The sequence below is a fragment of the Esox lucius genome, chromosome 10 (genome assembly GCF_011004845.1).
Source record: "Esox lucius isolate fEsoLuc1 chromosome 10, fEsoLuc1.pri, whole genome shotgun sequence".
NCBI lineage: Eukaryota > Metazoa > Chordata > Actinopteri > Esociformes > Esocidae > Esox > Esox lucius.
In genome coordinates, this window is record NC_047578.1 from 6,514,124 (window position 1) to 6,541,021 (window position 26,898).

At 41.7% G+C, this 26,898-nt stretch overlaps 3 protein-coding genes across 5 annotated transcripts in view; 1 reads left to right on the forward strand and 2 right to left on the reverse strand.

Annotated features, from left to right (window-relative positions):
- The window catches only part of zgc:63863 (TBC domain-containing protein), a 16,616-nt gene extending 15,604 nt beyond the window's left edge, over positions 1-1,012 (reverse strand). The window contains exon 1 of the mRNA XM_020050290.3: positions 828-1,012. The gene's annotated coding sequence lies outside the window, so the exon portion shown is untranslated. The remainder of the gene's footprint in view (positions 1-827) is intronic.
- dgat1a (diacylglycerol O-acyltransferase 1a) lies at positions 334-14,772 on the forward strand. Of its 3 annotated transcripts, XM_010891565.5 has the most exons (17): positions 337-721; positions 3,257-3,344; positions 8,108-8,148; positions 8,511-8,596; positions 8,817-8,869; positions 9,151-9,256; positions 9,431-9,559; positions 10,476-10,550; positions 10,708-10,811; positions 10,964-11,002; positions 11,168-11,209; positions 11,303-11,347; positions 12,150-12,262; positions 12,484-12,549; positions 13,778-13,865; positions 14,075-14,137; positions 14,270-14,772. In XM_010891565.5, the coding sequence occupies exons 1-17, from the start codon at positions 477-479 to the stop codon at positions 14,414-14,416; spliced, it is 1,530 nt and encodes a 509-aa protein (XP_010889867.1). In that variant the 5' UTR covers positions 337-476; the 3' UTR covers positions 14,417-14,772. The 3 variants fall into 3 exon arrangements, 2 of the variants coding, with proteins under 2 accessions (XP_034150589.1, XP_010889867.1); XM_034294698.1 differs by lacking the exon at positions 9,431-9,559 and having other exon boundaries at positions 334-721; XR_828931.4 differs by lacking the exon at positions 14,270-14,772 and having other exon boundaries at positions 12,217-12,262.
- Positions 14,773-16,618: 1,846 nt separating this feature from the next.
- cfap20 (cilia and flagella associated protein 20) lies at positions 16,619-18,859 on the reverse strand. Its single transcript, XM_010891563.5, has 6 exons — positions 18,519-18,859; positions 17,918-17,997; positions 17,701-17,812; positions 17,360-17,548; positions 17,040-17,150; positions 16,619-16,811 (listed from the first exon to the last, which is right to left on the reverse strand). The coding sequence occupies exons 1-6, from the start codon at positions 18,600-18,602 to the stop codon at positions 16,806-16,808; spliced, it is 582 nt and encodes a 193-aa protein (XP_010889865.1). The 5' UTR covers positions 18,603-18,859; the 3' UTR covers positions 16,619-16,805.
- Between the last annotated feature and the right edge of the window lie 8,039 nt (positions 18,860-26,898).

The window sequence follows — 26,898 nt, forward strand, 5'->3', positions numbered from 1 at the left end:
GGTTAATTTATTGTGAATCGGAAATCCAGGTAGGCGGGCTAAGTGCATTATAAATTGTAGTTTTTTAAATCTGAACCGCGCTTAGTGTTTAGTATTAGTATTAAAGCAGATTTGTGGCCAAGAGAACACTAAGCCTACAAATGTTAATTAACGATATTTCCCATATTATATTCGACTTTACATATCAATATTTGTATATATAAAAACGACTGACTTAACCATTCAAATCTATTACAACTGTGCGCGGCTTCGTACCAAAGAAATAACTTCAACTCCCAAACTCCTTGTGAGGTCATAGCGAAGTACCTCCCCCAGTACCTCCCACAAGCTACATCGCTCCGCCTCAATCAACTGAATGTTGACGTTTACCACCAGGAATGCTGCAGCCAGCTTCTCGACAGCTTGCAGTCTGCTCGTAGAGGTGCACGTCTAGTGCAATGCAGGCAAGGTGAAGTTGAATGCATACAGTATAGGAAATGGGTGACAGAAACGATAGAGTCCCCATGATGACGCGCAGAACAAGGAGATCGACCATCGGTCCCACGCCAGCCGTGCCCAATTCAAAACATGCCAACAACGGTGGCAAGCAAGCTACAGCAGGGGAAAAACCGCCAAGCCATTTGAGCCACAGCCACGGGAAGGTGAAAGAGGAAAAACGGGCGCACGCGCCAGTCACAACAACGCCACGCTACGAAAGAAACAAAATAACCGAAAGACTCAGGTAAGGATGAGGCTCTTTTTTTTTTTTTTCGATAGCACACACATGTGTATTTTAGATACCTCGTATCTTCCGCGCTGTCACTTAGTTGAGGATTTAGGTGACCTACGTGTTATGCTGTTCTTCTTGTTTTGTATCCAAATTACTAGTCTTCGTCCATGCACTTTAATCGAGTAGCTTTTTCTGGCCGTGCTGTCTTTGCTCACGTTTGCAGGATATGTAGGCCAAATGTCCTTTGAGGTCTGGTGGCAAATGACTCATTTGAAATGTGATAAGGTGGTGCACAACTGTCACTGATTGTCATACCTGCCTACTCTAGTCATTGTTGACACGGGGTAAAGAATTTTCTTCCAAACCATCACGAAAACACCAGTTTGAACATGTCTTCAACAATTCCAGGGGGTGATACGTCAGCCATACTCTGATTGTACATGACTTGTATGTAAACCTCGAGAATATTACATGACTTGTATTTTCTGAGGTGTTACTTGTATTTGCGAGAGATATGTTTGTTCCTTGACTAGTTTCCACTGTGTGAAGACAAGTGCGCTGCATTTGTTTATAAAATCTGGTGCTGTTATTGGCTGTAATATCAGTATCGATTTCAGCAAAAGACCCTGTCCCTGGGTTACCCCTAATGGACCCCACAGTCCTTGCCAGGCCCAATATCCACTAAAACCTGAAGTCTCTAGGGGAATAACCCGTGTTTAAAGCATTGTATTTTATCTTCTGCTATCTGTGATCATCTTGTTTTGTCTGTTCTCAGTTTTCTTCTGTTTGTTTTTAATCATTGTACATAAACTGTATGTTTAAACATGTATACACAGGGCCCAGCCGTAGAAGAGACCTCAGTCTCGGTCTGTGTTCCTTGTTGAAATAAAGGTATAATGATAAGTTGTGCCTATTCTCCCAAGTTTCAACATTCTGAAGTTGTCTAATGTTTCTTGATCCTTAATTACTTGCCAGCTGGGCTTTGCAAGACACAGTGCCCTTCATTGCTGTCTGTCTCTAGGGTTACACACAGGTCTGCTTCTCACATGGTGCCAGGTCTGTTTAATAAATAGGAGTATGTAGCCTGGCTGTTATCACAGGTTGCACGATACTAGTATAGAGTGAATGAGAGGTTTCGTTATCAGCATCAGTTCAGATTTACCAGAAATAAAATGTTTTTGCTTTCATGAGAAAAGCAGAAAAAAGGTATGCACTGAATAATTAATAATATAGGATATATCAACCTTGTGCAAATACTAAAGTTTCCCTCCTACTACAGAATTGGGAGTGTCTCTTTCTCATGCTAAGCAGGTATTTGCAACAAGCAGGATGTACTCTCATCAATTACTCTTGTGGGCCAATCACTTCCTCTGCTATGTGTCATCTGATTTCGCAATAACCAACCCTCTTTACTCCAGTTTTCACAATCGTTGTACTTAGCCTTTTCTAAATTTCCAAAGGCCTAGCAAAGTTCACAATCTCAAAACAGTTACTTTCCCAACAAAAGCTCTTCATGTGACAATCTTGTTCAGCCTGTGCAGCCAGTATATGGCCAGGAAATTAAACAATGACATCTGAACATTTGCATTTTTCAGTAGGCCACACCATAAATCAGTTCTAGCATATTTTATTGACATTTCATTTGATCTGACCGCTTTCTGCAATTTCACATAAAGAAAAACCAGATAATCCAAAAATGTATAATTTCTAATAATACAATGTTTATTATAATCCTGAAAGGAGTCCGGACTTTGTTTACCAATGTATATAGGAAACCACGTTAACTTTAGCCATTAGACTTGGTGTGGTCAATTCACAAATAATATTTCTCATAATAATAATGCATTATATTTATATAGCGCTTTTTAAGGACCCAAAGACGCTTGAAATGGCGTTTGGAAAAGCCTCACCTAAGATATTTTTCTTCTCACCATCCTCCTGTGTTAGTTATGTAGATAAAACATTAAGGACAAAAGTAACACTTTTGCTGTTAAAAATTGACCAGCCACTTTTTCCAGCAAACGTTAAATAAAATACTTCTCCCCCAAGATCTTATGCATTTCATTTAACATCCACAATGCTCCTAATTAGCTTCCTATCTCCAATAATCAAGTTTCAAGTTTTTATTTGTCAAATGAACAGGATAAACAAAGTGTGGAACAACAAAACGAAACACCTATTTGCCTGTTTCCTCAACAACACAACAACTAATAATAATTAGAACTTATAGATTAAATGGGTACATAAATTAAGTCACTTGTACTGTAGGGGATCTCGTTCTTTGATACAGCCTCATCTAACAGGGGATCTCATGCTTTGACACAGTCAACATCTGTCTGACGGTAAGTGGAGAAACCGCGTGGGACCAACACGTCCATTTCCTGGAGTATACACTGGAGAGCTATAGAGACACGCCGGCCAAAGTGTGACTGGGAATGTGTCTGTCCATTCCGTGAGATATCAGCGTGGTGAATTTGCGTGCAGATGCAGTGGCCATGATGGCGGAATCGCCCCTCTATCTAACCCTGGATCTTACTGTATCCTCAGCTGCCATGTCCTCCAGGAATCCCTGCTCAGCTCTGCCAGTGGTTACCGTAACTACAGGGGTATCCTCAACTGGTGTGTAGTCATGCTGGTAAGTGCTAGATTCATGATTCTGGGAACGTGGACATGCCGTGTAAACATAATTGCCTACATTTATGCGATATGTATGCACAGACACACACTGTAATCATTTAGGCCTGAGATTGCTCCCCTGCTCTGCAGCAGAAATGATCTAGGCCAGTGTCGCCAAAGGTGTGTAACTGCAAAAACAAAAACCTGCACCCCTTGTGGTCCCCAGGACCGTGATTGGGAAACACTGATCTAGGCCTTTTTTTTCAATGCTTCTATAGGAATAGTTGCTCTGACTTAACTTGTACTGCTTTCATAGAACACTTGCTGTCTCAAAATCCAAATCTTTTTATTTTTTTTCTCAAAGACAAGCGCTTAGATGTAGGCCACTGAACAGCTTTTTCATCGAGCGTGCTGTACAGAAGCCTCTGTTTGCTCTGTGAGTCGTCACACCGCTGGTGTGGCAGTCTGGTGTTTGATCTGCCTCAGCTAGCAGCCAGTTGCCAAAAGAGAGGTGCCCTCAAGATAGAGCCACAGAGAGAATACAGGACACCATGATGCCGCAGGCATCTGAGCAGCCATGTTGGAGCGGTTTAAATCAATCTGCATGGATCCACATTGATGTCCTTGTAAACTCTCAAACTCAGACTGGGATGTGTATAACGCAGAATACTCTTCTGTCAAAGATTTACAGTGGCTCTCAAAAGTATACACCCCCCCCCCCCCCGTTCCCGTCCCCTGTCCCCACTATGGATTTTTCATAGTGTTACAACATGAAATCAAAATAAATGTAATCGTGGGTTTTGGCTGTTGATTAACACAAAAATAATCCATAATGTCAAAAGGCAAAATCACTCTAAATTCCTTGTAATTGCAAATTGTTGTGAATTTTATGACAAATATTAAACAATAAGTAACTGATTGCAAGTATTGCAAGGGAGGCCTATGGCAACTCAAAAGGAGTCAGTCTTTCACTACTGGGGACACATTCAGTTACAATAACCCGGATGCTTCATAAGAGGGACAAAAAGAAAGGCACTTTTGAGGAAATAAATTGTAGTAGTAACCTCACATCAGATTTCAGCTAGACTTTGCCAGAAGGTGGAAGATGTTAAGACCAATTTGAAGAAGATTCTACGAAACTGACGTAAAGCTTTTTTGTTCTCAAAGCCAAGCGCTGTGTTTGATGCAAGCCTAACACGCAACTCATACTGAGAACACTGTCCCTACACCGTTTATCTTTCAGCAGGACAATGGCCCCAAATATACAGCCAAAGCCACACTGGAAAGTCTTAAAAACAAGGTCAGTGTGACCCAGTCAAAGCCCAGACCAATTGAGAATATGTGGTAATAGTTGAAAATGGCTGTTAAGCAAATGTCCCAATACAACTTTCATAGTGCTTGAGCATTTTGCAATGACAAAATTGACTGGGTGCAAATGTGCAAAGCTGGTAGAGACAATTGCTTCCAAAGGTGCCTAAACTAAGTGTGGAGAAAAGTTATGCAATCAATCAGAACACTTGGTAATTTTATTACTTTTACATTATGGACTTCTGTTTTTCCAGAAGGGCGGGTTGAATACACATTTTTGAGAGCCAGTATATCTCCTGTCAAAAAGGGTTATTAATGTGTTCTTCGAAGACAATCACTTGGGTAGTGATTGTCCAGCCCAGTTGGGCAACATTCCTTGCGTTCCTGCCAAGTGCTACACTTTTATTGTTAGTGGTTGGGGATGGGCACTTGATATCAGCTCCTCTTGTGTAGTCGCTTCCATAGCGGGATCGTAAATAGTTCACCTTTGTATCCCCCGTGGTGTGGCAGATGTCTCTCAGAGCTGCTTCTCACTAGTAATGGCACCTGCTGTTGCCAAATGTTATCCCCACGACGCCTGTGCATGGCACACATAAAACAATCAGTTTAATGAGTGAATAAGAAATTTGTTCCGGGACCTCTATATTTTATTATGACAAAGGGGTTTCTATTTGAAGGATGAAAAGACTTGAGGACTTTTGAAGAGAGCAGAAGCTTCTTAACCATGTGTCGTACAGCTTGCCTCATTCAGCTGTGAAGGCCGGCCAAGTCAGTCACTCTTTCTCACTGTCTGGTTCTCTGTCTCTCACGCTCTCCTGCGCTCTTTCTGTAGTGCTTCATTTCTTGTCCTCTCTTGCTCACTCGCCCTCTCTGTATCACACTCTCTTACCCAAACTCCCTATCTCACAATCACACTCTCTTACCCAAACTCCCTATCTCACAATCACACTCTTGATCTCTTGCTTCTCCTATTTTTGCAAACTACTGTAAATCCTCACTAAATCATAAACAGAAAACACTGTTACATTTGCCATCTCTCTCTTCTTTTAGTTTCTCTCACTGATACCGCTTTCCCACAAGATTGAGAGAGTGTAGCCAAAAAAAGCTTATGGTCACTGTTTACCGGGTTTGAGGTCAATTCCATACAAATATGATCTATTAGCAGACAACACTGCATTCGTTTCTTTTTTGCTTTCACCTTTCAGAAGCATGATAAGAGTTAGTTCATACTCCAATCTCTTCACAACATGTCACGTCACCAACTTTGCCTCTTTACTAATGCGGTCCTTCTGCCTCATTTAGCTTACACAATCAGACAGGCACACATGTTAAATGTTTTTTTGGTTTTGTTGCAAAGGTCCATTAAACAAATCGCTGGTCCATTTCACCCTGGTTTGATTCAGCCACTAATGTTTGATCAATCAAGTTTGCGCTCTTCAGATAAGCAAGGTTGAACTTATTGACAGAGTGCAAACACAGCCACCAGGTGTGCCTGGCTGCTTTGGCATGGCTACAAAAATGATTGGGCAGCGGGCATTAGCTTAATTTAACTTTGACAGACTGGCAAAAGCACTTGTGACTCTCGGTCAAATTTCCTTTCATTTTTCAGTTGAAGTGCTACAGTTAATTCTGTCCCCCCGGGTTAATGACCTTACCTCAGGGGACAGAATTAACTGTCGCACGTCAACTAACAAATCAAATGCTTGAGGACGCTGGTGAGTCTGAGAAGTGAATTTGTTCCTCCTCTGAGGTTGGAGATTTCATGTTCTCCTTCGAAAGTGTGACTGTAAGTTCAAGGGTATTTTATAATTTTCGCCGGCAGAACATCCCATAATACGCATTTCTAACTTGCAACGACAGAGGGGAGGAATTCTAAAATGAAAATTACTGAAAAGAATCCCATGTCTCCTAGCTAAAAATAAACACCCATTTCTTTCTGTTTGAAGAGAGATTGCTGGGAAAAGCTTGTCTTCGTCTTCAAAGCATCTGAGCGGGAGAAAAGTATCATTTCCAGAACCGGGATTAATCCAGTCTTTGAAACATGATCGCTATGACATCCAAACTGTTTCTTTGTACCCAGTAATGAATAATTATGAAACTCAAGTGGAAAATTGTTGGCAAGAGGGGAATATGTGAGATGGAGAATAGTAAAACCAGTACAGAGGCATGACGTCCAAATTCCTTACATTGCTGGCTCACCAAGAATATTTTTCTGTCACGGTGATGTCTAGCTGGATCCTCTGTATTTTCTGTTTTAAGGTGGAATCCTTAATGGTGAAACCGCCTCACCTGGCTGTTACTATAAACAATAGACAATGTTTCCCCCCCTCAGTCATCAATTGCATGTGCGATTGAAAAGCACAAACCTGCAAATCACCACTAAAGACACTCATCTCCATAGCGACATACAGGACCCTTTATTATATATATTTTTTTTTTACCTTGTAGCCTTAGTGATTCAATCCAGCAGTCTTTCGTTGACTGACCAAACATACCGTGCTGCCCGATGATCCTCAGCTCAATTAGAAACGTAACTAAAATTGCAGGGCCACCAGAGGGACAGTTTTCCTGTATTGTCATTCGCATCTTTAACGTTGGCCTAATCAGAGCCTGATAAGGGACTCTGCTCTACCTGTCTACAGTACATGTATGTACACTTATATGTGCCTCGATGTAACATCAATATTTCAGTGTCCATCTTCTACCACTCATGTATGTGATGGTAGGTAGCCAAATGCCTCATGCATAATTGAGGCCAAGCTGTGTTGGTGAGTTTCGTGTAGATCTTTTAAAAGGGGTCAAACATACAGGTTTGACTATTGTTTGGGGGAAAGTGAGAGAGATTTGGCAGTTAAATTATAAAAATCTATTAAATTATAGAAATAAAATTGAACAACACTGAATAATGTTGGCAGTAGGAAAGTCTAACATTGTACTTTAGCAGTCTGCAGGTGTTCTATTGCAACAGAAACAGAAACATCTGTTTTCAATTCAATCAAACAAGGTCTCCAAAAAATCAGTCTATGCCTAAGGACACAGTAACAGGATCTACTCCAGCAAGTTGGCCTATAGCTTAGCCGGTGTAGAGTTGTCAGTGGAGTTTAGCCAGTAGCCAGTGGAGCCTAGCCAGTGTAGCTTAGCGAGTAGCCTGTGTGATGACAGAACATTGTGTTAATGGTAGATGGTTCATCCCACATCTCACAGCCTGTCTGGTTTTGCTGTAATAGCCTACAGAATAAAAACAACCTGTCACCTGAATGTGTCATGTGACTCTGTCTGTAGTAGCTTGGTTTACTAGGACAGGTTATTTGTTGCCAGTCTGGATTTTTTGTTCTTATCTGCCTTCGTAACTTTCAGCTAATTTAACAGCACGGCACATGTTTTGTAGTGGTAATGAACGGCCATTGATCGTTGTCTTTTTGTCTTTGATCTGATATGTTTGAATGATTTCGACATCTCACTCTTCTGTTGCAGGTCTTGAGCAATGCACGACTTTTCCTGGAGAATCTTATAAAGTAAGTTACCAAGGCTGTAGGCAGCCAGTCAGTTTATCAAATTTTTATATAAATCCAGGGCTGCAGATCCACCTTTTTCTGGGTCTTTTGTACTTCTATAATCCATCTGTAAGACAAAAACACTAACCACCACCTTTGATCACTGCATGAATTATATATGTTTACAAGTGAAACACCATGTATCATAATTTTGCATAGTAACTATATTATCTTAATTTGTTTTAATATATGGGGAGTTATTTGCTGTGTCAAAGTAGTCTATGAAAGATCCCAGCACTGATGCTTACAGACTAAAGGACCATTGGCTATTCACCCACAATCAATCCCTCTAATTTCTGGTCTCTTTTCTTCCTCTTTGCTAGATATGGGATACTGGTGGACCCTATCCAAGTGGTGTCCTTGTTCCTAAAAGACCCATATAGCTGGCCTGCACTTTGCCTGGTCATCGGTATGTGCAGTACCAGTCAAAAGTTTTTACTAGTACTTGTAGGCTCAAACACTCTCCTCTACCCAAATCTATTTTCATGTCAGTGCCCGCTAAAATATCGTCAGCTGTTCTTCTACAAAGTTTGGGCTAATTTTCTTATTCTGGAGCAACGTTGTAGGAATTTTACACGGCTGTGCATTGAGTACCCAAATCTAATGTGTTTATTTCTCCTTCTCTGCAGTTTCAAACGTGTTCATAATGGCAGCTTTGTACACGGAGCGAAGGCTATCAGTGGTGAGTGTCATGCCATAATGCCTGAGACTAATGTGAAGGATGTGCTGTGAAATCTCACTAATCTCTTGGTTGCTTGTGAACACAAGCATTTTAGACTCCTGTTATGGAGATGGAGCAGGAGGGACATCTGTTATATTGTGTTTTCTTCCCAACCTTTCCCCTACTCAAAACCAATATGGGTGCTCACACCAGAACGTGTGTTCTGAAGGCAGATGCTAAGACCATCAGACCCAGGGGCAACTGCATTTTATTTTTATGTTGGTTTTGTTTGTCTTCCATAGGGCACCATCTCAGAGACTACTGGAACCTTCCTTCATTTTGTCAATCTTACTACCCTCCTTTGCTTCCCATCAGCCACTGTGCTCACATTGACCTCCATGACCCCAGGTGAGATGGCTTGATCATAATTTGTGGTCACAAGGTCAGTTGTGTCCGACAGTATAATGTCAAAGAGACTGTTTTAACGTCAGACGTGTCACATCTATCCACTTTCTAAAAGTGTGACTGTTTTAAAAAAAAATGTGGAATGTGATATCCAATATCCATAATTGTCCTCGGCAGTGGGCGGAGTCTTTGCCCTGGGGGTGTTCACCATCTTGTTCCTCAAGCTGTACTCCTATAAAGATGTGAACATGTGGTGCAGGGAGATAAGACACTCCAACGCCCGCACTCTGACCCGCTCCCAGTCCTGTGAGTACTGTTGACCCGTGTCACTTTTAGAGCAGTTAGCCTTTCTACTACCCGTGTGTGCGTGTGTGCGTGTGTGCGTGTGTGCGTGTGTGCGTGTGTGCGTGTGTGCGTGCGTGCGTGCGTGCGTGCGTGTGTATACTGAATGCTGTCTGTATTGCAGCCGGGGGCCTGATATCCTTGGGCTGTCCTCGGCTGGGCTGTTGTTGCCTCTGAGAAGACTTTTCAGTGTTCATTTGGGAGTATTGGGTTGCCTTTGCCCCCTGAATAAATACGGCCACAAACGCACATTTTGGTTTTATTGTTATTGTGGGGTGCCCAAAAAGTATTCCCATTGAAAATCCTATTTTCCCTAAACCACAGGGGTCAAAGCCATTCCACGGTCTGCCGAGTAATGGTGGAGCAATGGTGTTTCACAGTATTACTTACCCACCAGGGTTGTGATTGGCTGTGATATTCACCTATTGATTTCTCCCCCATGGTCCAGCATTATTGTCAAAATGGGAACACTGTTTTGATTTTGTGGCAGGAGGGCAAGTGTCCCTGTGTTCAAATCGTTGTCATTTCCTGGTTCCTAAAAACCTTCAGACTGTCGGTTCGTGAAAACATGCACTTAAATTGCTAAAAATATATATTGTTCATGAACAAAAAAAATATGCCTGTCTAAAATAACTTTGTTTGTGTGAACAGGCAAAATGTCAGATTTTGCCTGCTTAAATATCCGTACAGTGATTTATTGTACTCGAAAGTATAGTAACACCTGATGCCCACAGAAAGATATTAAGATGCACTCTTGTTTATGCAGCAATGTCCCATTTTTCGAAACATTACTGTTCCACTACCGCCACCCACTGGTGGAATATGAGTACTGCCGTGAGAAACAATCCACCTTGTTCTTGCACACATTGTGTCCCCGTAGGTCCATCTGTCGCCCGGTCCAATGGTTCCGCTGTACATGCTCATGTCTCCTACCCTGGGAATCTCACGCACAGAGGTCAGGACAGAAAGACCTTCGGATCCTAGCACTAGTGACCATTACAAGTAGCCAGAAATGTACCCCAACACTTACACATTTGATGCACGAAATTTCGAATAACGACGCGTCCAATGAATGACTTCACTATGTGCGTCTGAATGCCTTCTCCCCACAGATATCTACTATTTTGTGTTGGCCCCAACTCTCTGCTATGAGCTGAACTTCCCTCGGTCGCCACGAATACGCAAGAGCTTCCTGCTCAGGAGACTGTTTGAGATGGTGAGGTCAACAGTAATCTTAGGAAATCCGAGAGACCTGGGAGTGTTCCATTAACATGAAACTTGACCGTACACACTACTACTCGTATGATATTGTAATGCACTTGGATATGTTGGGTAAAATCTAAAAACGTGAACTGTCATCTATTCCAGCTTTTCTTAATGCAGTTACTGATTGGCTTGGTGCAACAGGTACGTCCTGTAAATGTTGCCTGGCACTTTGTTGATATTTGGTGTATTTTTTAAACCGGAGTGACCTTCATAAATGAATTGCTTTGTTATTCAAAAAAACATTTTACGCTTTTATGAATAAATATCTCTCACTTATTATGCCCTGATGTCTTTTGTTTTGTTTAGTGGATGGTACCGACAATTCAGAATTCTATGAAACCATTCCAGGTAAATGTTTCTGTCACTGTCTGCTGATCCTTTGTCTATCTGACTGCTTCGCTGTGCTTTAGGGTGATATGTTTTCATGTATCTCTGTGGCAGGACATGGACTTTTCCAGAATGATGGAGCGCATGCTGAAACTGGCTGTGAGTACAAAGACATCATAACCTAAACAAACCTAACACTTACTCCAGTGATCCATTTCATTCCATCATGTTTTACATTTCTCATATATACACAATGGAGAAAAAAATGGAGGGTCTTTTGTAGCACTAAGCTGATTACTGGAGTCATAAGTAGCCAAATGTCTTTATGCTCATATAGCTCGGGGGGGGGGTTAAGTTGTTGCAATGAGACAGGGCCGTAGATACAGTCAGTTTTCATTGAAAGTTCCCCGTCTTAGTTTGTTGCCATAAAGCCCGGGTCCTACCGTGACAATGGGGGACCATGCCTTTTCCTCTCATGGATCACGCACTTTGAGATTATTCTTTTAATGAAAAGTGCTCCGGAAAAGCAATAAACTGTAAAATTAATTGAATGCATTTCCGAAGCGCTCTTCATATAATCTCTATATTTTGAGAGTCCCAATTTCCAAATGTTTGTTGATAGTTTGCTGAATGTTTGTTGATAGTTTAACTGTCTGTTGATAAGCCACTGCTTGCTAGGATTAGGTTTAGAAGAAGGTTTAGGGTAAGGGTTAAGGTTAGGGATATGATTGAGGTATGGGTTAAGGTTAGTACATAGTCAAAATGTCAGTAGATAATCTATAGAGCACCCACAGACACCCTTTTGTGTTTCTCTAAATAAAGTGTTACCCATAATTCTAATAATAAGAAATATGATTAATGTTATTTTATAATAGCACAACACACGTTAGGTTCTCTGTACCTAATTCCGTGTCCAGACTGTCTAATGGCACAAGGCTTCCCCTCCCTTCTACTCCAACAGGTTCCCAATCATTTAATCTGGCTCATCTTTTTCTATTGGTTTTTCCACTCTTCCATGAACTTCGTAGCTGAGTTGTTGCAGTTTGGCGACAGAGAATTTTACCGTGACTGGTGGTAAGTGGACATCGATTGGCAGATAGATATATATTTGTGTTTGGTTTTGTCCAGTGATTCCAAGTGAACCACGCCTACAGTTTCCTCTACACGTATTGCTGTATTGGAACGGTATAATGGACTTTCTGGAACCTTTCTTGCCTCTTTCATTTTCTCATGTACAACAGGGATTCAGTGTGGATGTGCGCTGTATGAGTGAGTCATGTGTTTGTTTTTTGTAGGAACTCGGAGACTGTCACCTACTTCTGGTCTAACTGGAACATTCCTGTGCACAAGTGGTGTCTCCGGTGAGTCTGAGATACACACGTTATTAACAATGTTTTGCAGAAAAACTGAGCAAAGTGAACTGAGCAAGGTCCTGGTTGTGGTCTACAGTTCAAAATGTGTATATTATAGACAGTATCAGTCAAAGGTTTGGACCCATCTGCTCATTCTTTTTTAATAATTTTACATTACCGTCATTTCTCGTTTATGAAACATGGCTTATACACACATTTTGAAAACGGCTTCATGAGGTAGTCACCTGGAATGCATTTCAATTAACAGGTGTGTGTTGTTAAAAGTTGATTTGTGGAATTTCTTTCCTTAATGTGTTTGAGCCAATCAATCAATTTTGTTGTGACAAGGTAGGTTTGTTGTACAGAAGACCATCATGTCTGATTTGTAGTCCATATTATGGCCAGAACAGATGAAATATGCAAAGAGAACAGTCCATCATTACTTTCAGACCCAGAAGGTCAGTCAATTCTGAAACTTTCGATAACTTTTACAGTTTCTTTAAGTGCAGTCGCATTAAAGCAACAAGCGATATGATGAAACTGGCTCTCAGGAGGATGGCCACAGGAAAGGAAGACGAAGTGTTACCGGCAGAGGATAAGGTCATTAGTTACCAGCCTCAAAAATCGGCAATTTACTGCACCTAAGATTGCTGATGAAATAAATGCTTCACAGAGTTCAATCAATAGACACATCTCAACATCAACTTCAGAGGGCACTGTGAATCAGGCCTTCATGGTTGAATTACTGTAAAGAAAACACTACTGGAGGACACCAATAAGAAGAGAAGACTTGCTTGGGAGACGAAACATGACAGACCGACATTAGACCGGTGGAAATCTGTTCAGAGAGCCATGTCTTTGTGAACGGAAGATCGCCCAATGCGTGGTTCCCACCGTGCGGTATGGAGGAGGTGTGATGGTGCTTTGCTGGTGGCAGTCTGTGATTTACTTAGGATTCAAGGCAGAAATCCTTCATGACTGTTGAAAAAGCATTGTGACTACCTCGAGAAGCTGTTTGAGAGAATGCCAAGAGTGTGCAAAACTCTCATTATTATTATCTTTGTTTGTTTAACATGTTTTTTTGGTTACTACATGATTCCATATTTGTTGTTTCATAAGTTTTGATGTGTTCACTCTTCTACAATGTGGAAAAATAAAGAAATACCCTGGAATAAGTAGGTGTGTTAAAACTTTTGACTGGTACTGTATATATTTTATTATTCGTTGTTCTCCACAGCCATTTTTACCAGCCCATTATGAGGAGAGGTGTGAGTAAATGGGTCGCCCGCACGGCTGTCTTCCTGCTCTCCGCCTTCTTTCACGAGGTTTGTGTGGGTTGCTGTGACAGTGGTACAGTGTTGAATGGCCCACTATTGTCCATGTAGCGCACTAGTTTTGACCAGGGTAATGCTTTATAGAAGGAATAGGGTTCCATTTGGGACACATACTGACTCATAATTTCACACATGACCTGGCTGACTGTTTAATATGTGGTAAAGCTTGCCTCAATTAATAATCCTCCTCCTTCTTCAAGTACTTGGTGAGCGTTCCGCTGAAAATGTTTCGACTTTGGGCGTTCATGGGCATGATGGCTCAGGTCAGACGACCATTTTTCATGAACTAATCTTAAAACAGCATTATCCTTTGTTGATGCTTGCACTCTCATTTTAAAGTACTTTAAATCGGTCAGCGTTAAAAGTGATTGTTTGCCTCTCAACTGTTCTTTTAGATTCCGCTCGCCTGGTTCGTCAGTCGCTTCCTTAGAGGTAACTATGGCAACGCAGCAGTCTGGATCTCGCTTATCATTGGCCAGCCTGTCGCCGTGCTGATGTACTTCCATGACTACTACGTTCTACACTACGTGCCACAATCATGAACAGTTGGCTGCAAGCGGAGGAGCAATATATTATGATAAAGGATGCAAATGTATAATGTACATTTTTATTTTGAAAGGGACATTTATTATGTTAAGCTAAACCGAATAGCAAGAATGTCATGAGATGTAAATTGTTTGGCCTCCAGACACCATTTCTCTAATGCACTTATACACTACAGAGAGATTTGGCTCCTGTCCTATCTTGTGCAATTGTTGTGAAACACTGCCCTGCCAAAGCTAGAACATTTGTACGCATTCGTTCTCAGTTGTTTCTTACTTGAAAAGTTAATACTATGAAGATCAATGCAAACAACCTGCCTGCCTATCAGTGTGCTGCTTTTTGACATGTTTGACACATCTTTGACACATCTTTCTTGCCTTTGATTGTTTAATGATCCAAGTATTTTGAGATTTTGCATATTTTTCATGCCTTTGTGATTTAAGCCAAAACAAATCAACTTTCTTTGAAAAATCTTTGTAATTTTCTTTGCACTAAAATGCATGCGTTTTTCCAAGAAATAGACAAGTGTTCTTTTGATGCTCTTTGAATGTGATGCCTAAAGGAAGTACAGTGTAAAATAAGTTGGTTTTCTTTGTCAACATTGACATATCAGTACTGAGAAAAACAACAGTAACTATCATTAATTGCATTTTTACTGTATCTTGTAACAAAAAAGATTATGATTCACCCCTTAATTTTACTTTACACCTTTTGAACTTTTTGTCACCCCTGGACAAATTCTGCTAATCTAGCCTTTCTTCATCAACCTTAGTCATTTCCTGTGTGCCTAATCTCTCCATTAACAATGTTATTGTTATCCAGCCTGCAGTATCACTTTCATATTCTCATGTGCTTAATATCTTTATTTTTCTCACGTCATGTTTTGTAGGAATGAAACATTGGTTGAGGTAGTGTTGTTACACATTTTTGTCAATCAATGAGGTTATGTAAGGAATATCCTGTTCACCTTTACCAAATGTTTAAATGGAATGTATGATTTTGTTTTTCAAGCAAATGGTCCTTGGATGGGCAGATTAGAGGTATTTTCAAAACCTCCTCTTGACCAAATGTGACATTTGATAAAAGGTTTGTTTATATTGTAGATCAACTTTAGATCTATTTTAAACCCCATCTAGTGGGTAATATTTTTGCAAAACTTTTGAATGACAGAGTGGGGTCAGATATAATTGGGTATAAACAGTTGTATGCAAAGGTTTGGACACCCATTGAAAACATCTTCCTCCTTGCATTAGTCACTGTCCAAAATATAATTATCAAATGGAAGTGGAACTGTTGAAGATCATGAAAAATCTCACAGTTGCCCATAGACTAGTCAGGTGTTCAGTGCAAAATAAAAACATGACTCTGAAGGTTTAGCTTTCCCACTTGTAGTGGGGTACGACTTCGCAGTGTTGCTTCTACAAACACCATCTCCTTGGAAGAGACCCCAAAAGGCAACCTTACACGTGACCTCAGCAGAAAAGTAAACGTCTAAAGACTGCAGCAGATAACCCTGATAAGACAGATGGGTTTTTGCGTGTAAGAACATTCAGAGAGGGTTGATGAGTCAGAGAATGTATTAGGTTCTGGGATTGTCATCACCTGATTAAGACCTAGCGAGTCAATGTTCTGAGACCTGACAAAATAAAACTAGAGGATTCATATGGAAAGGTGCGCATACCACATTTATAGGTTCATCTGTTAAATTCAGTAAATAGTGTAACTGCATGAAAAGTTGCAGAAATTATGTAAAGTTTAAGGTTGTTAGTTGCAGAGGATGTTTTAACTTCAAAAGAATAAAAAAATAATAAAACATGTAATTTGTTCAGTGGTGCCCACACCTTTGTATACAACTGTACAGTAGGTGAGAGAGGGCAGGTTGTTTTCTATGCTATTCCCATCTTTTCCAGAATATGACGTGTGTTTTGTGACTAATGTTTTTTTCCTCTCGTTCACCTTTCACTGTGTGCTACGAGAGTTTTATAACTTTAAATACAATTTTCAGCTGCTGACATTGCACTGGGCTCCTATCGGCAGCTACTGCACCAGTGAAATAAAATTCTGGATGTGGAACTGTAACCTGTCCCGAACATTTGTTTCCTTGTATGAGCTTACACTGACCAGCCTTGTCAATTACAATAATTACTAATTAATAGTTACTCAATTGCTAGTAGATTTTAATGCTGAACAAGACATTTGCATTTATTGTGCATATAAAATGTTTATTGTGCAGGGGGGGAAAAAACTTGAATTTAGGCAACAATTACATGGTTTATGAAATATGTAAAAGTAAAATAAGCATACGATAAATTCACCAGACAATCTGCAGATAAAATTCACATCAAGAATGGGGTCGGAGAAGAGATTCCCTACGGTTGTAGAGAATAGCTACTGCTGCAAAGGAACAGAAAAGACAAACGTCAGTTGGTTACAGGAAATGAAATACTGTTCAATAGATGGTGCTCATTCTTTGAGATACACGAGGCAGTGTTTGAATCAGAAATGGGCCAGTTTTCTAATTTCTCCTACTCCTCTGGTCAAATGTGCAGTACTATATAGCGAACAGGGTGCCATTTTGGAATTTGGCCAGCATGAATCTTGTAATTGTCACTTTGTGCTTACCTTTGCTTTGTTTTGTACGGGTAAATACAGTTTGAATTCTGCCGGTAGCTCATCTTCTGAGTACAGTCTGTCAGAAAAGTAAACTCTCCGGATGCGGCAGTTTGCATGGATCTGGAACAAAACCGCATTTTGGCGTAAGCGATTCCCTTGTCACAGATCCATGCGTGCTGCCTTACCAACAGCTACGGTCAGCAGACTTCCCATGACAATAACCATACCATCTGGCAAGATGATACAAACAGATCTTGGACCGGGCTAGATAAATGATGTGCGTAGTAAATCTTGGAACAACGACCCTGGGCCACAAGCTCCCGACCGACCTGCACACGCAGTGTCTCAATGTAGTTGGTGCCGTAGGCCCGCCGCGTGAAGTCGGACAGGTTGAACTGGATCTGGTTCCAGCCATCGTCCAGCCTCATGGGCATAGTGCAGATGAAGGGCTTCACTCGAGTGGTGCTCTGGTAGTTGCTCGCACGGAACCGCCTTCTCACATTCTTGTCATCCAACACCTGGGATTAGAATTATCAGGATTAAATTGATCACACCACTAAACTGACTTGAGGCAGCTGTACTGGACTGGCCAGGCAATGTTTTTTTTTAGTCCTACACTTTCATTGTTAACATGCAATGGCTGTGATTGTTGACTCAGATGATATCCTACCTGGACTTCAAAGGTGAAATACTTCTTCAAGTTCTTTATGATCATAACCAAAAATGGGAGTTTGATGCCAAGTGTCTTCTTTGGGTCTGCTGGACATGTGATGTAGGTTGTGCTGTTGAATTTCAGAACAAATTGGATGTGGTTGAAACTGAATGTTGAATGACTGAAGAAGAGATGCTCACAGCAGACAGGCTATCAACATGCTATAGAAGCTTACCTGACATTTGTTCCCTCCACTTCAAGAACCAGTGACTGGATGTCATTGTCTGTAATCCTCTTTATGTGACCGTTTCTAACCTGTAAAAAAACAAAAAAACAAGCAACATAATAGGTAAGCTATTTTGAACTAACGTTAATCCAGGAAGATCACAGTAGGCACGTCATGTGCAGAGTAACGAATTGTCTTAAAAACTGGCCTATAAACAAAATACAACAGTAGCATGAGGAGAACACTGACGACAGAGTATAGTCGCTTTGAAATGTTAGCTAAAACGGGGCTTGCAAAAATAAATGCTTAATGAGCTAGTAAAGTTAACTCGCGTTAACGTTAACCAGGCAACCAACCGATTACCAGAACAAATCGGAAAACGTTAACTACAGTAGTACAGTCAGTACTAGCTGGTAGATTGCTAAACGCTTGCTCTCTGAAGCTTAACACCAAATCAAACACTGCAAAAGCTTTAGCTAACGTTACCGTAGCTAGCTAATGAGAATAATATAAGCTAGCCAGTCTTATTAGCCAGTCTTGTCAAATAAACTGCAATTAGCTACCGTCAGCTAGCAAGCTAATTGATGCGTATGTTTTTATAAATCGTTACCTTTTTATCCCATATCTGAAGAGGTTTGCTGCCAATACTATACAAGATAGATAGGAATCCACTTTGAAAAGTGTTTTTAAACATCTTCTGTGCTTATATTAACACCCTCTCATCCACATGTGTTGTTACTTGTTGCTAACGTTACTTTTGTTTACTTGATTTAGCTTTTGCTTTAACTCCAAGTTCCGTGTGGCACGAAATAATTGTACCTAGTTCCGCTTAAAAAAACGATAAAAATAATAAATATATATATGTATATCTACTAGGAATATTAACACGAGAAGCCCATAAATGTTACTAAAGTGTTGCCGACCAGCCCAGCCCACTGTCTGTAGCAGCAACAGAAACCATGCACTTGACCGGTGTCACCACCTTTGCATTTTGTGAGTTGCTACGAAACGCAGCGCGGGTGCTTTATCACGTCGGACTTCATTGTTGGTGCATACCAGTTGCTATGGTAACACGCAGCTTTGATGGGGCTAGCTGTCATGTGGGTCTATAACATTGTAACACCCTGACACGGTCTGAAAATGCCGAAACAACACGGTGCACAATGCCACTGTTATACAATATTGCAAAATGTTAACACTATGTCTCTCATATTAATGCTATCTGTAAGTGTGAATAAAACCTTCAGTTTCATCTAGGTGAATATTTTTGATTTGCCATTTAATAAACCAATGTAGGCCTACTTATTTACCGATATTTTGAGAAACTATATTAATTGAGAGCTTATTTCCAATCAAATCCCATTTGTTAAATTTGTTCTGATAAAACACACAAACACACACGTAACGTAGGCCAGTGAGTACAGTGCTGTGTAATGAGTGAAAAACACCTTCAAAGGCGCTCTAGCGACATGATGCTCGAGGCCTTGAGTTTTAGTCTCCTTGCTAGAGCACACGACTCCCATCATGAGAACCCGGGTTCGACACACACACACACACACACTTACACACTCACACACACACACACACACACACACACACACACACACACACACACACACACACACAGGGAAGGTGTGATAGTAATAACAAAGGGGAATGAGGATATGATGCAGGATGAGCATCCTAGCAGGCAACTATAAGGATTATACCGAAGGACCTATCAGATCATGTTTTGTCAATATAATTAATGCATTTAGCTTTGTGATAGAATTTTGAAACTGAGAACCAAAATATGATGTTATGATGTTATTATTATTTTATATTAAGTTGGCAGTGTGGTGGAGAATTTCCTCTCTTAGACTGCCAAAAAGCTGAAACAACTCAGGAGTTTGTGAATCCAATAGTATACTTTAAGGTACATGTACAGTACAACGAAATGCAGTTAGCATCTAACCAGAAGTGCAAATAGAGGAGGGCAGAAAATAATATTTACAAGTGGAATGTGTAGTTGTGCAATGAAGGCAAATGCAGTAGAAATGGCAATACTAAATGTGCAATAAGGTAAATAGAGGAGGGCAGAAAATATTAGGTATAGTATATGTTACAAGTGGGATTATAGTTGTTCGGGTACAAATGGCAGTATCTAAATTGCGTTCTAAATTGTCTGTACAAGGTAAGGTGTATGTGCAACTGAACTGTACCTGAGCCTGCTGGTGCGGGACTGAAGAGACCTGTACCGCCTGCCCAATGGTAGGAGGGCAAACAGTTTGTGACATGGGTGTGAAGGGTCCCTGATGATCCCGATGGTCTGCGATGGCAGGAAGATAGGCACCAGTTTTCACCACCCCTTGCAGGGCCTTCCGGTTGGCAATGGGGCAGCTGCTAAACCACAATGTGGCACAGTTTGTCAGAATGCCCTCGATTGTGCCACGGTAAAAGTTCACCAGGATCTTGGTGTACAGGTGGGCTTTGTTCAGCCTCCTCAAAAAGTGGAGGCCCTGAAGGGGAGGCCGGACTTAAGGTGGGCCAGAACTAGTCTATCGAAGCACTTCATGATTGTGGGGGTGAGTGCAACCGGACGGAAGTCATTCAGACTAGAAGCAGTCGACTGCTTTGGCACTGGCACAATGGTTACGGTCTTGAAGCATGTTGGGACAACCGCCTGGGCCAGTAACATGTTGAAAATGTCAGTAAAGATCTCGGCCAGCTGTCCAGCACATGCTCTGAGCACTCTGATCCCAGGCTGGATCCAGTGCTAGACCACAGAGGTACTCCTCCTCAGAGACCAGCTCCTTGTCTCAGAAGAGTTCCGCATGGTCCAACTCTGCTTGATCCTTGGTGGATCGATCATTCTGTCATGGCTGAGAGGCAGGACAAGAGGCGCAGAGTTAGGGAAAATCTTTTAATGGTTCTTCTCAGGAAAACAAACAGAAAAACAATAAAAGGAGAGTACAACCATGAACTGAAGAGCAGCAAAACACACGCTAGCTACAAACAATGACCGCCAACTAAGGGACACACAGGGTAACTTATAGGGAGCTGCCTCTGATTGGAGATAATTAAAGAGTAGTCGACACAGAGATTCCAAGAGGCACCCCTGACCATCCTCTGTGATCCGCCCTTCAAGCCAACTTTGATTAATATTGGTGTTGCAGGTCACTGAAACTTTTATGAAAATACAGAGCCTGTAAAGCTCCCTTGTTTTACTGCATTTCCTTGTATCTTTATTATACATTTAACACTTCTTAATGTAGTTGATTGCACCTTAATTATACATCCAAAATATGTGTGATTGTATTATTTAAGTGTGTAAAGTGTGAGAGTTCAGTTTTTTTATGAAAATACCTCAAAAGCAATTGTGTTTACAGTTGTGCTCAAAGGTTTTCATACCCTTGGAGAATTGATAATATATGTGCCATTTGTAAAGAAAACAAGAGTGAGCAGGTAAAACACATGTATTTTATTTCTTATGGGATTCATATTCAACTGTAGGTTATAACGGAAAGGCACAATCATAAAACAAAACATGTCAACAAAGAAAAATATGAACTGACCCCTGTTAAAAAGTCTGCATACTCTTGATTCTTAATACTGTGTATTGCCCCCTTTAACATCAATGACTGCATGCAGTCTTTTGTAATAGTTGTCTATGAGGCCCCAAATTCTTGCAGGTGGTATAGCTGCCCATTCGACTTGCAAAATGCCTCCAAGTCATGCAGTATTTGGTCGTCTTGCATGAACCCCACGTTTGAGATCTCCCCAGAGTGGCTCGATGATATTAAGGTCAGGAGACTGTGATGGCCACTCCAGAACCTTCACCTTTTTCTTCTGTAACTACAGGAGGGTCAACTTGGCCTTGTGCTTAGGGTAATTGTCGTGCTGGAAAGTCCAAGAGTGTCCCATGCGTAGCTTTTGTGCAGAAGAATGCAAATTGTCTGCCATTATTTTCTGATAACATGCTGCATTCATCTTGCCATACATTTTCACAAGATTCCCCGTGTCTTTAGAGCTCACACCCCCCCAAAACATCTGTGAGCTACCACCATGCTTCCCAGTGGGGATGGTATTCTGTTCGCACACACACACACAGTCAGATTAGCATTCATTTACTCTGTCTCCATTAACCATATCTGCTTTAATTACTAACATTACAGTCTCTTACATTCCTGTGTTTAGAGTTTAATTTAAAAGACAAATACACCTACCAATCACAACACAACAGAATGGTACCATACAAATGTAATATAAATCTTCTGCACATCCAAAAATACAGTAATAATATAAAGTGCCAACAAAAAGATTTTAATAAATGTGTGGACAAAATATTTACTTGACAAAATTGTGCAAAACCTCAAATGTGCTACAATGAAGTTGTTTAGGACAACAGACACTATATTAATCTATTTAAGAGACAGACTGGACTCACACTAGTTTACTTAATAACCAAAGACACACCTTTCCAAACAAACCAGCAAACCTTGTTAAACAACTAATCTGATAAGAAATAAATAAGGATAACGCTACAGGTACTTTAGATGTTTAAAACTTAACATTCAGGTTTGAGGCCAGTGATGTAAACATCTACAGTTATGAGGAAATCATTTTTAATGAGCTTGAAAATGATGATGAAAAGCTCCGCTCAACACAATATCGATGTTGTCGGGACCCTCTGAAGTAATAGTCCTGATGTTGTAGATTTTCATCCTTGGTACAGCAAGGTCCTGCGACACACTGTCTTCATCAGCATCCGGAAATAGCAAGAACATTGGATTTCATACTGTACAGCCAAAGGAGAAGGTCCTAATTGAGCATATCCCAAATTGCTTTCAAACCTTTGGACAAGAAAACCTGGAGGTGTCACAGCTGTTGCATATAATGGACCCTGTCTATGTGAGTGTTCACGACAGAGATAATGTACTTGTAAAAGCGTGTTTCCATGCCAGGCTATCTGAATAAGCTCAGCAATGTCATGTAGTCCCATAAGACAAGATCCTCACAACAAGCGTACCTTGTTCCACAGTAGGTGACAGTGTTAGCTAACTGCACAGTAGACAGAAGCGGGATGTTTCTCTAAATGCTTTCCTGTATGCCTGAATGCAGCACAGCTAAAGGCACTACACATATTCTTGTGACACACAATGCCTGTTTTCCAACATCTGTATGCAAGTGGTATGCCATCATCATCTGATTTCATGGACATTTCCACTTATAGCTCTGCGACTAATGTACTTTAGAGGGATTGCTTGAGGGCTGTTGGCTTTGTCCAAGCCCTATTGGGAAATCGTGTGATTTACTCATTAAGTACAGTCAAATTAAAGTGCTTCTTTTGGTGAAAATCTGAAAACACAATGCTAGTTCCCTTGGGTCTATGCCTTCCAAAAGGTCATGTAGTAAATCTAGTGGGTACCCAGAGACAAGGTGAAAGTGATTTAATATATCAGTCAATGGACACAACCACTTTACGTCGAAGCAATGCATTAAATTAGGATTTTCTCTCAGAGTTTGCATATACACTTCGTGTGTCTGGTGCTCTGAAGAATGTCCAAGACAAAATCTACCGGCCTCGTGAAACTTTCACCTAGTCCACTGGTCTAATGTGCATTGAGATTGTCAGCCACAACACAGTGTACAGTACCTAATGCAGATTTCAGATGGGTGGCACATTTGCCAAAATCCAATAAACGGCTGTTATTTTGTGTTTTTTTTCTCAATGTTCCTAGTGGCTTACACACCTCAAAGTTGTCAAGGGAAAGGATTATAGAGTCTTGTAGAGTCTTGAAAGATTTATTGCCCTCTCTCGACTTCCTTCAGCTGTAGGCTACTTGGCTGTTTGCGCTCATCCAGTGTCTTTACAATCGGATGTTTATATTGTTAGCGACTTAGATATGTCAGTTGTATATTTTTACACTGTATATTGCTTACAAAATGTTGGGGATAGTAGCCTACACACCCTAATCTAATTGTCTTTTCACCAGTCATCTTTGTCTGTCTTGCGAACTCTGTTGAAAAAAACATTGTTTCTTTTAGACGTCATCTGAAACGTTAACAAATGTTGTGCATATATATATATATACAGTAGGGAGAACAAGTATTTGATACACTGACGATTTTGCAGGTTTTCCCACTTACAAAGCATGTAGAAGTCTGTAATTATTATCATAGGTACTCTTCAACTGTGAGTGACGGAATCTAAAACAAAAATCCAGAAAATCACATTGTATGATTTTTAAGTAATTAATTAGCATTTTATGCATAACATAAGTTTGACATATTTGATGCATCAGAAAAGCAGAACTTAATATTTGGAAACCTTTAATATTACAGAAACCTTTGTTTGCAATTACAGAGATCATACATTTCCTGTAGTTCTTGACCAGGTTTGCACACACTGCAGCAGGGATTTTGGATCACTCCTCCATACAGACCTTCTCCAGATCCTTCAGGTTTCGGGGCTGTGGCTGGGCAATACAGACTTTCAGCTCCCTCCAAATATTTTCTATTGGGTTCAGGTCTGGAGACTGGCTAGGCCACTTCTTACGGAGCCACTCCTTAGTTGCCCTGGCTGTGTGTTTCAGGTCGTTGTCATGCTGGAAGACCCAGCCACGACCCATCGTCAGTGCTCTTACTAAGGGAAGGAGGTTGTTGGCCAAGATAGGTTTCTTAAAGGTTTCTATGCTATGTTCCTTCCATCTATAGCATTTCTTCATAGAATGCAGATTGTTGGGTTCAGATGCAGTATGGTGAGTTCTTTCTCTGTTTAGGTATAATGTGATTTTGCTGTGATCTGAGAGAGGTGTTAGAGGGCTTACTTAGAGGTCAGTAATAAAGTAGTTTACAGTACACCAAGGGGTGTATCTACCACAGCTATCTCCTCTAACTCTACCATTGACTATGTACAGACCCAGTGTGCGACAGTCAGGAGTTGTGACCAATTTTCATTAGTTGTGTTGTCATAGTTGCGTCGAAGGGGGGCATATTGGGGAGGGAATGTTATCCACTCCAGGTACGTTTTGGTCTCCGTGTGCCAAGGGTGTCCGTTTTCTCCCCAGTTCGAGCATTTAGATCACCACAGACTAGCACATGTCCATGGCCCTGAAAATGGTTGATGTCATTCTCTAGAATGGAGAAACTTTCTTCATCGAAATATGGGGATTCTATGGGGGGGATATAGGCTGCGCATAGGAAAATGTTTCTCTCTGTTTTCACAATGCCCTTATTTATTTCTAGTCATGTGTAGAATGGTCCGGTTTTGATTTGTTTAACAGCATGGATTATGTCAACTTTGTACCAAATGATCATGCCTCCTGAATCTCTTCCCTGTTTGACTCCTGGCAGTTTAGTGGATGGGCGTTCCATCTCTCTATAACTTAGCGGGCAACGAGTTGGGCCATCTCCTCTATACCAAATGTCTTCATTTCCCATTTATTTTGTACGGTCTTGGTTTTTGCTCTTCAGTCTAAAGGCACAGGACCTCAGACCTTGAATGTTCATACAGGAAATAAATGCTTTTTGTTCCATGCTGACTATTGTTATTTTGTTGTGGTTTAGCATTGAGCTATCAGCCGAGAGCAGAGTAGACTTAGTGTCTGGTAAATACCTTTAAGGTCTATGGATGGGACTGGGGTGGATGTACGTGTGTGTGTTGGGCTTGGTGCTCTGCTCACAGCTTGTGCACATGTCTGCCTGTCTCTGCACGGTGTCTCTCTTGACTCGCCGGGGCTTGTCCACCTCTACTGTTCCTGTGGGAGGTGGTGGGACTGTGGTTGAGCGCGGCGTCCTTCAGCGTCTTTGTGAAGATTGGGACTGTCTCCTTGTACAAGTGGATTTTGGGCGTACAGACAGTCCATGTCCAGGGTCAGTTGGTGGGCCAGGTACACATTTGGCTTGAGGGCGCAGTCTCTGGATATATATACTCTCTCTTGATGTGCCCTCAGGTTGTTTGTGCCAGTATGAATGATGATGTGGCTGAAGGAGCCCAGTTCCTCCTCTGTCAGCAGCTTCAGGGCATGCTGAGTGTTGGGGCACCACACCTTGGCCACTCTGTGCTCTGGGAAGAGCTTCTTTTCATTGATGAATGTATCTCTCTCCATCCGTGTATCTCTCTGCTTCTCTCTGCTTCTCACCCGCCCCTTGACCATTGTGTAACCCCCCCCCCCCCCCCCCCCCCCGCTGAACCCAATCCACCGGGGCTGCCTGATGCCCAGCTGGGGTGAGTGGCTCCTGCTGACCTGGCTGGTGGGTATGTTGGTGTCCGAGCTCTCCCAACCGGGGGTGCACCGTGGCCTAGCCTGGATCCGGGTGTTCATCATGGTCTTTTCCGCCGCCACCGCCTGGTTCTGTCACATCCTGGCATTGGTTCTCCAGCTCTGGGACCTGTCCAGCCTCCAGTGCCTGTTTGCCCGGAACGGCTTCCTGGCTGTTGCCATGACCCTGGGATTCGTCCAGCTGCTGGAGTTCCTGACCTTCCACCACCTCTTCGGCACCTGGGCCATCATCATCAGGTCAGAGAACGTCAGTGGGAGGAAATGAGACTATCAGCGGTCCTGATACTGCAACACGTTCCCGTCAAACTGGTGCTCCTGTGTCTGCAAATGTGTTAAATTGATAATTCACTTGATGTAGTGTACCGGACCTGCATTAATAAGGCCTCCTGTTTGTCTTTTTGAATTCCATCATCATCATCGGCATCGTTATCACCAGTAGATTTTGTGTGCCAGCCGGGAGACATAGTCCCTCCAGCGTGTCCTAGGTCTTCCCCGGGGTCTCCTCCCGGTGGGACGGGAACACCTTCCTAGGAAGGCGTTCCGGAGGCATCCGAAACAGATGCCCTAGCCACCTCAGCTGAACCCTCTCGATGTGGAGGAGCAGTGGCTCTATTCTGAGCTCTTCCCGGGTGACCGAGCTTCTCACCCTATCTCTAAGGGATCGCCCAGCCACCCTGCGGAGAAAGCTCATTTTGGCCGCCTGTATCCGGGATCAAATGAATACAT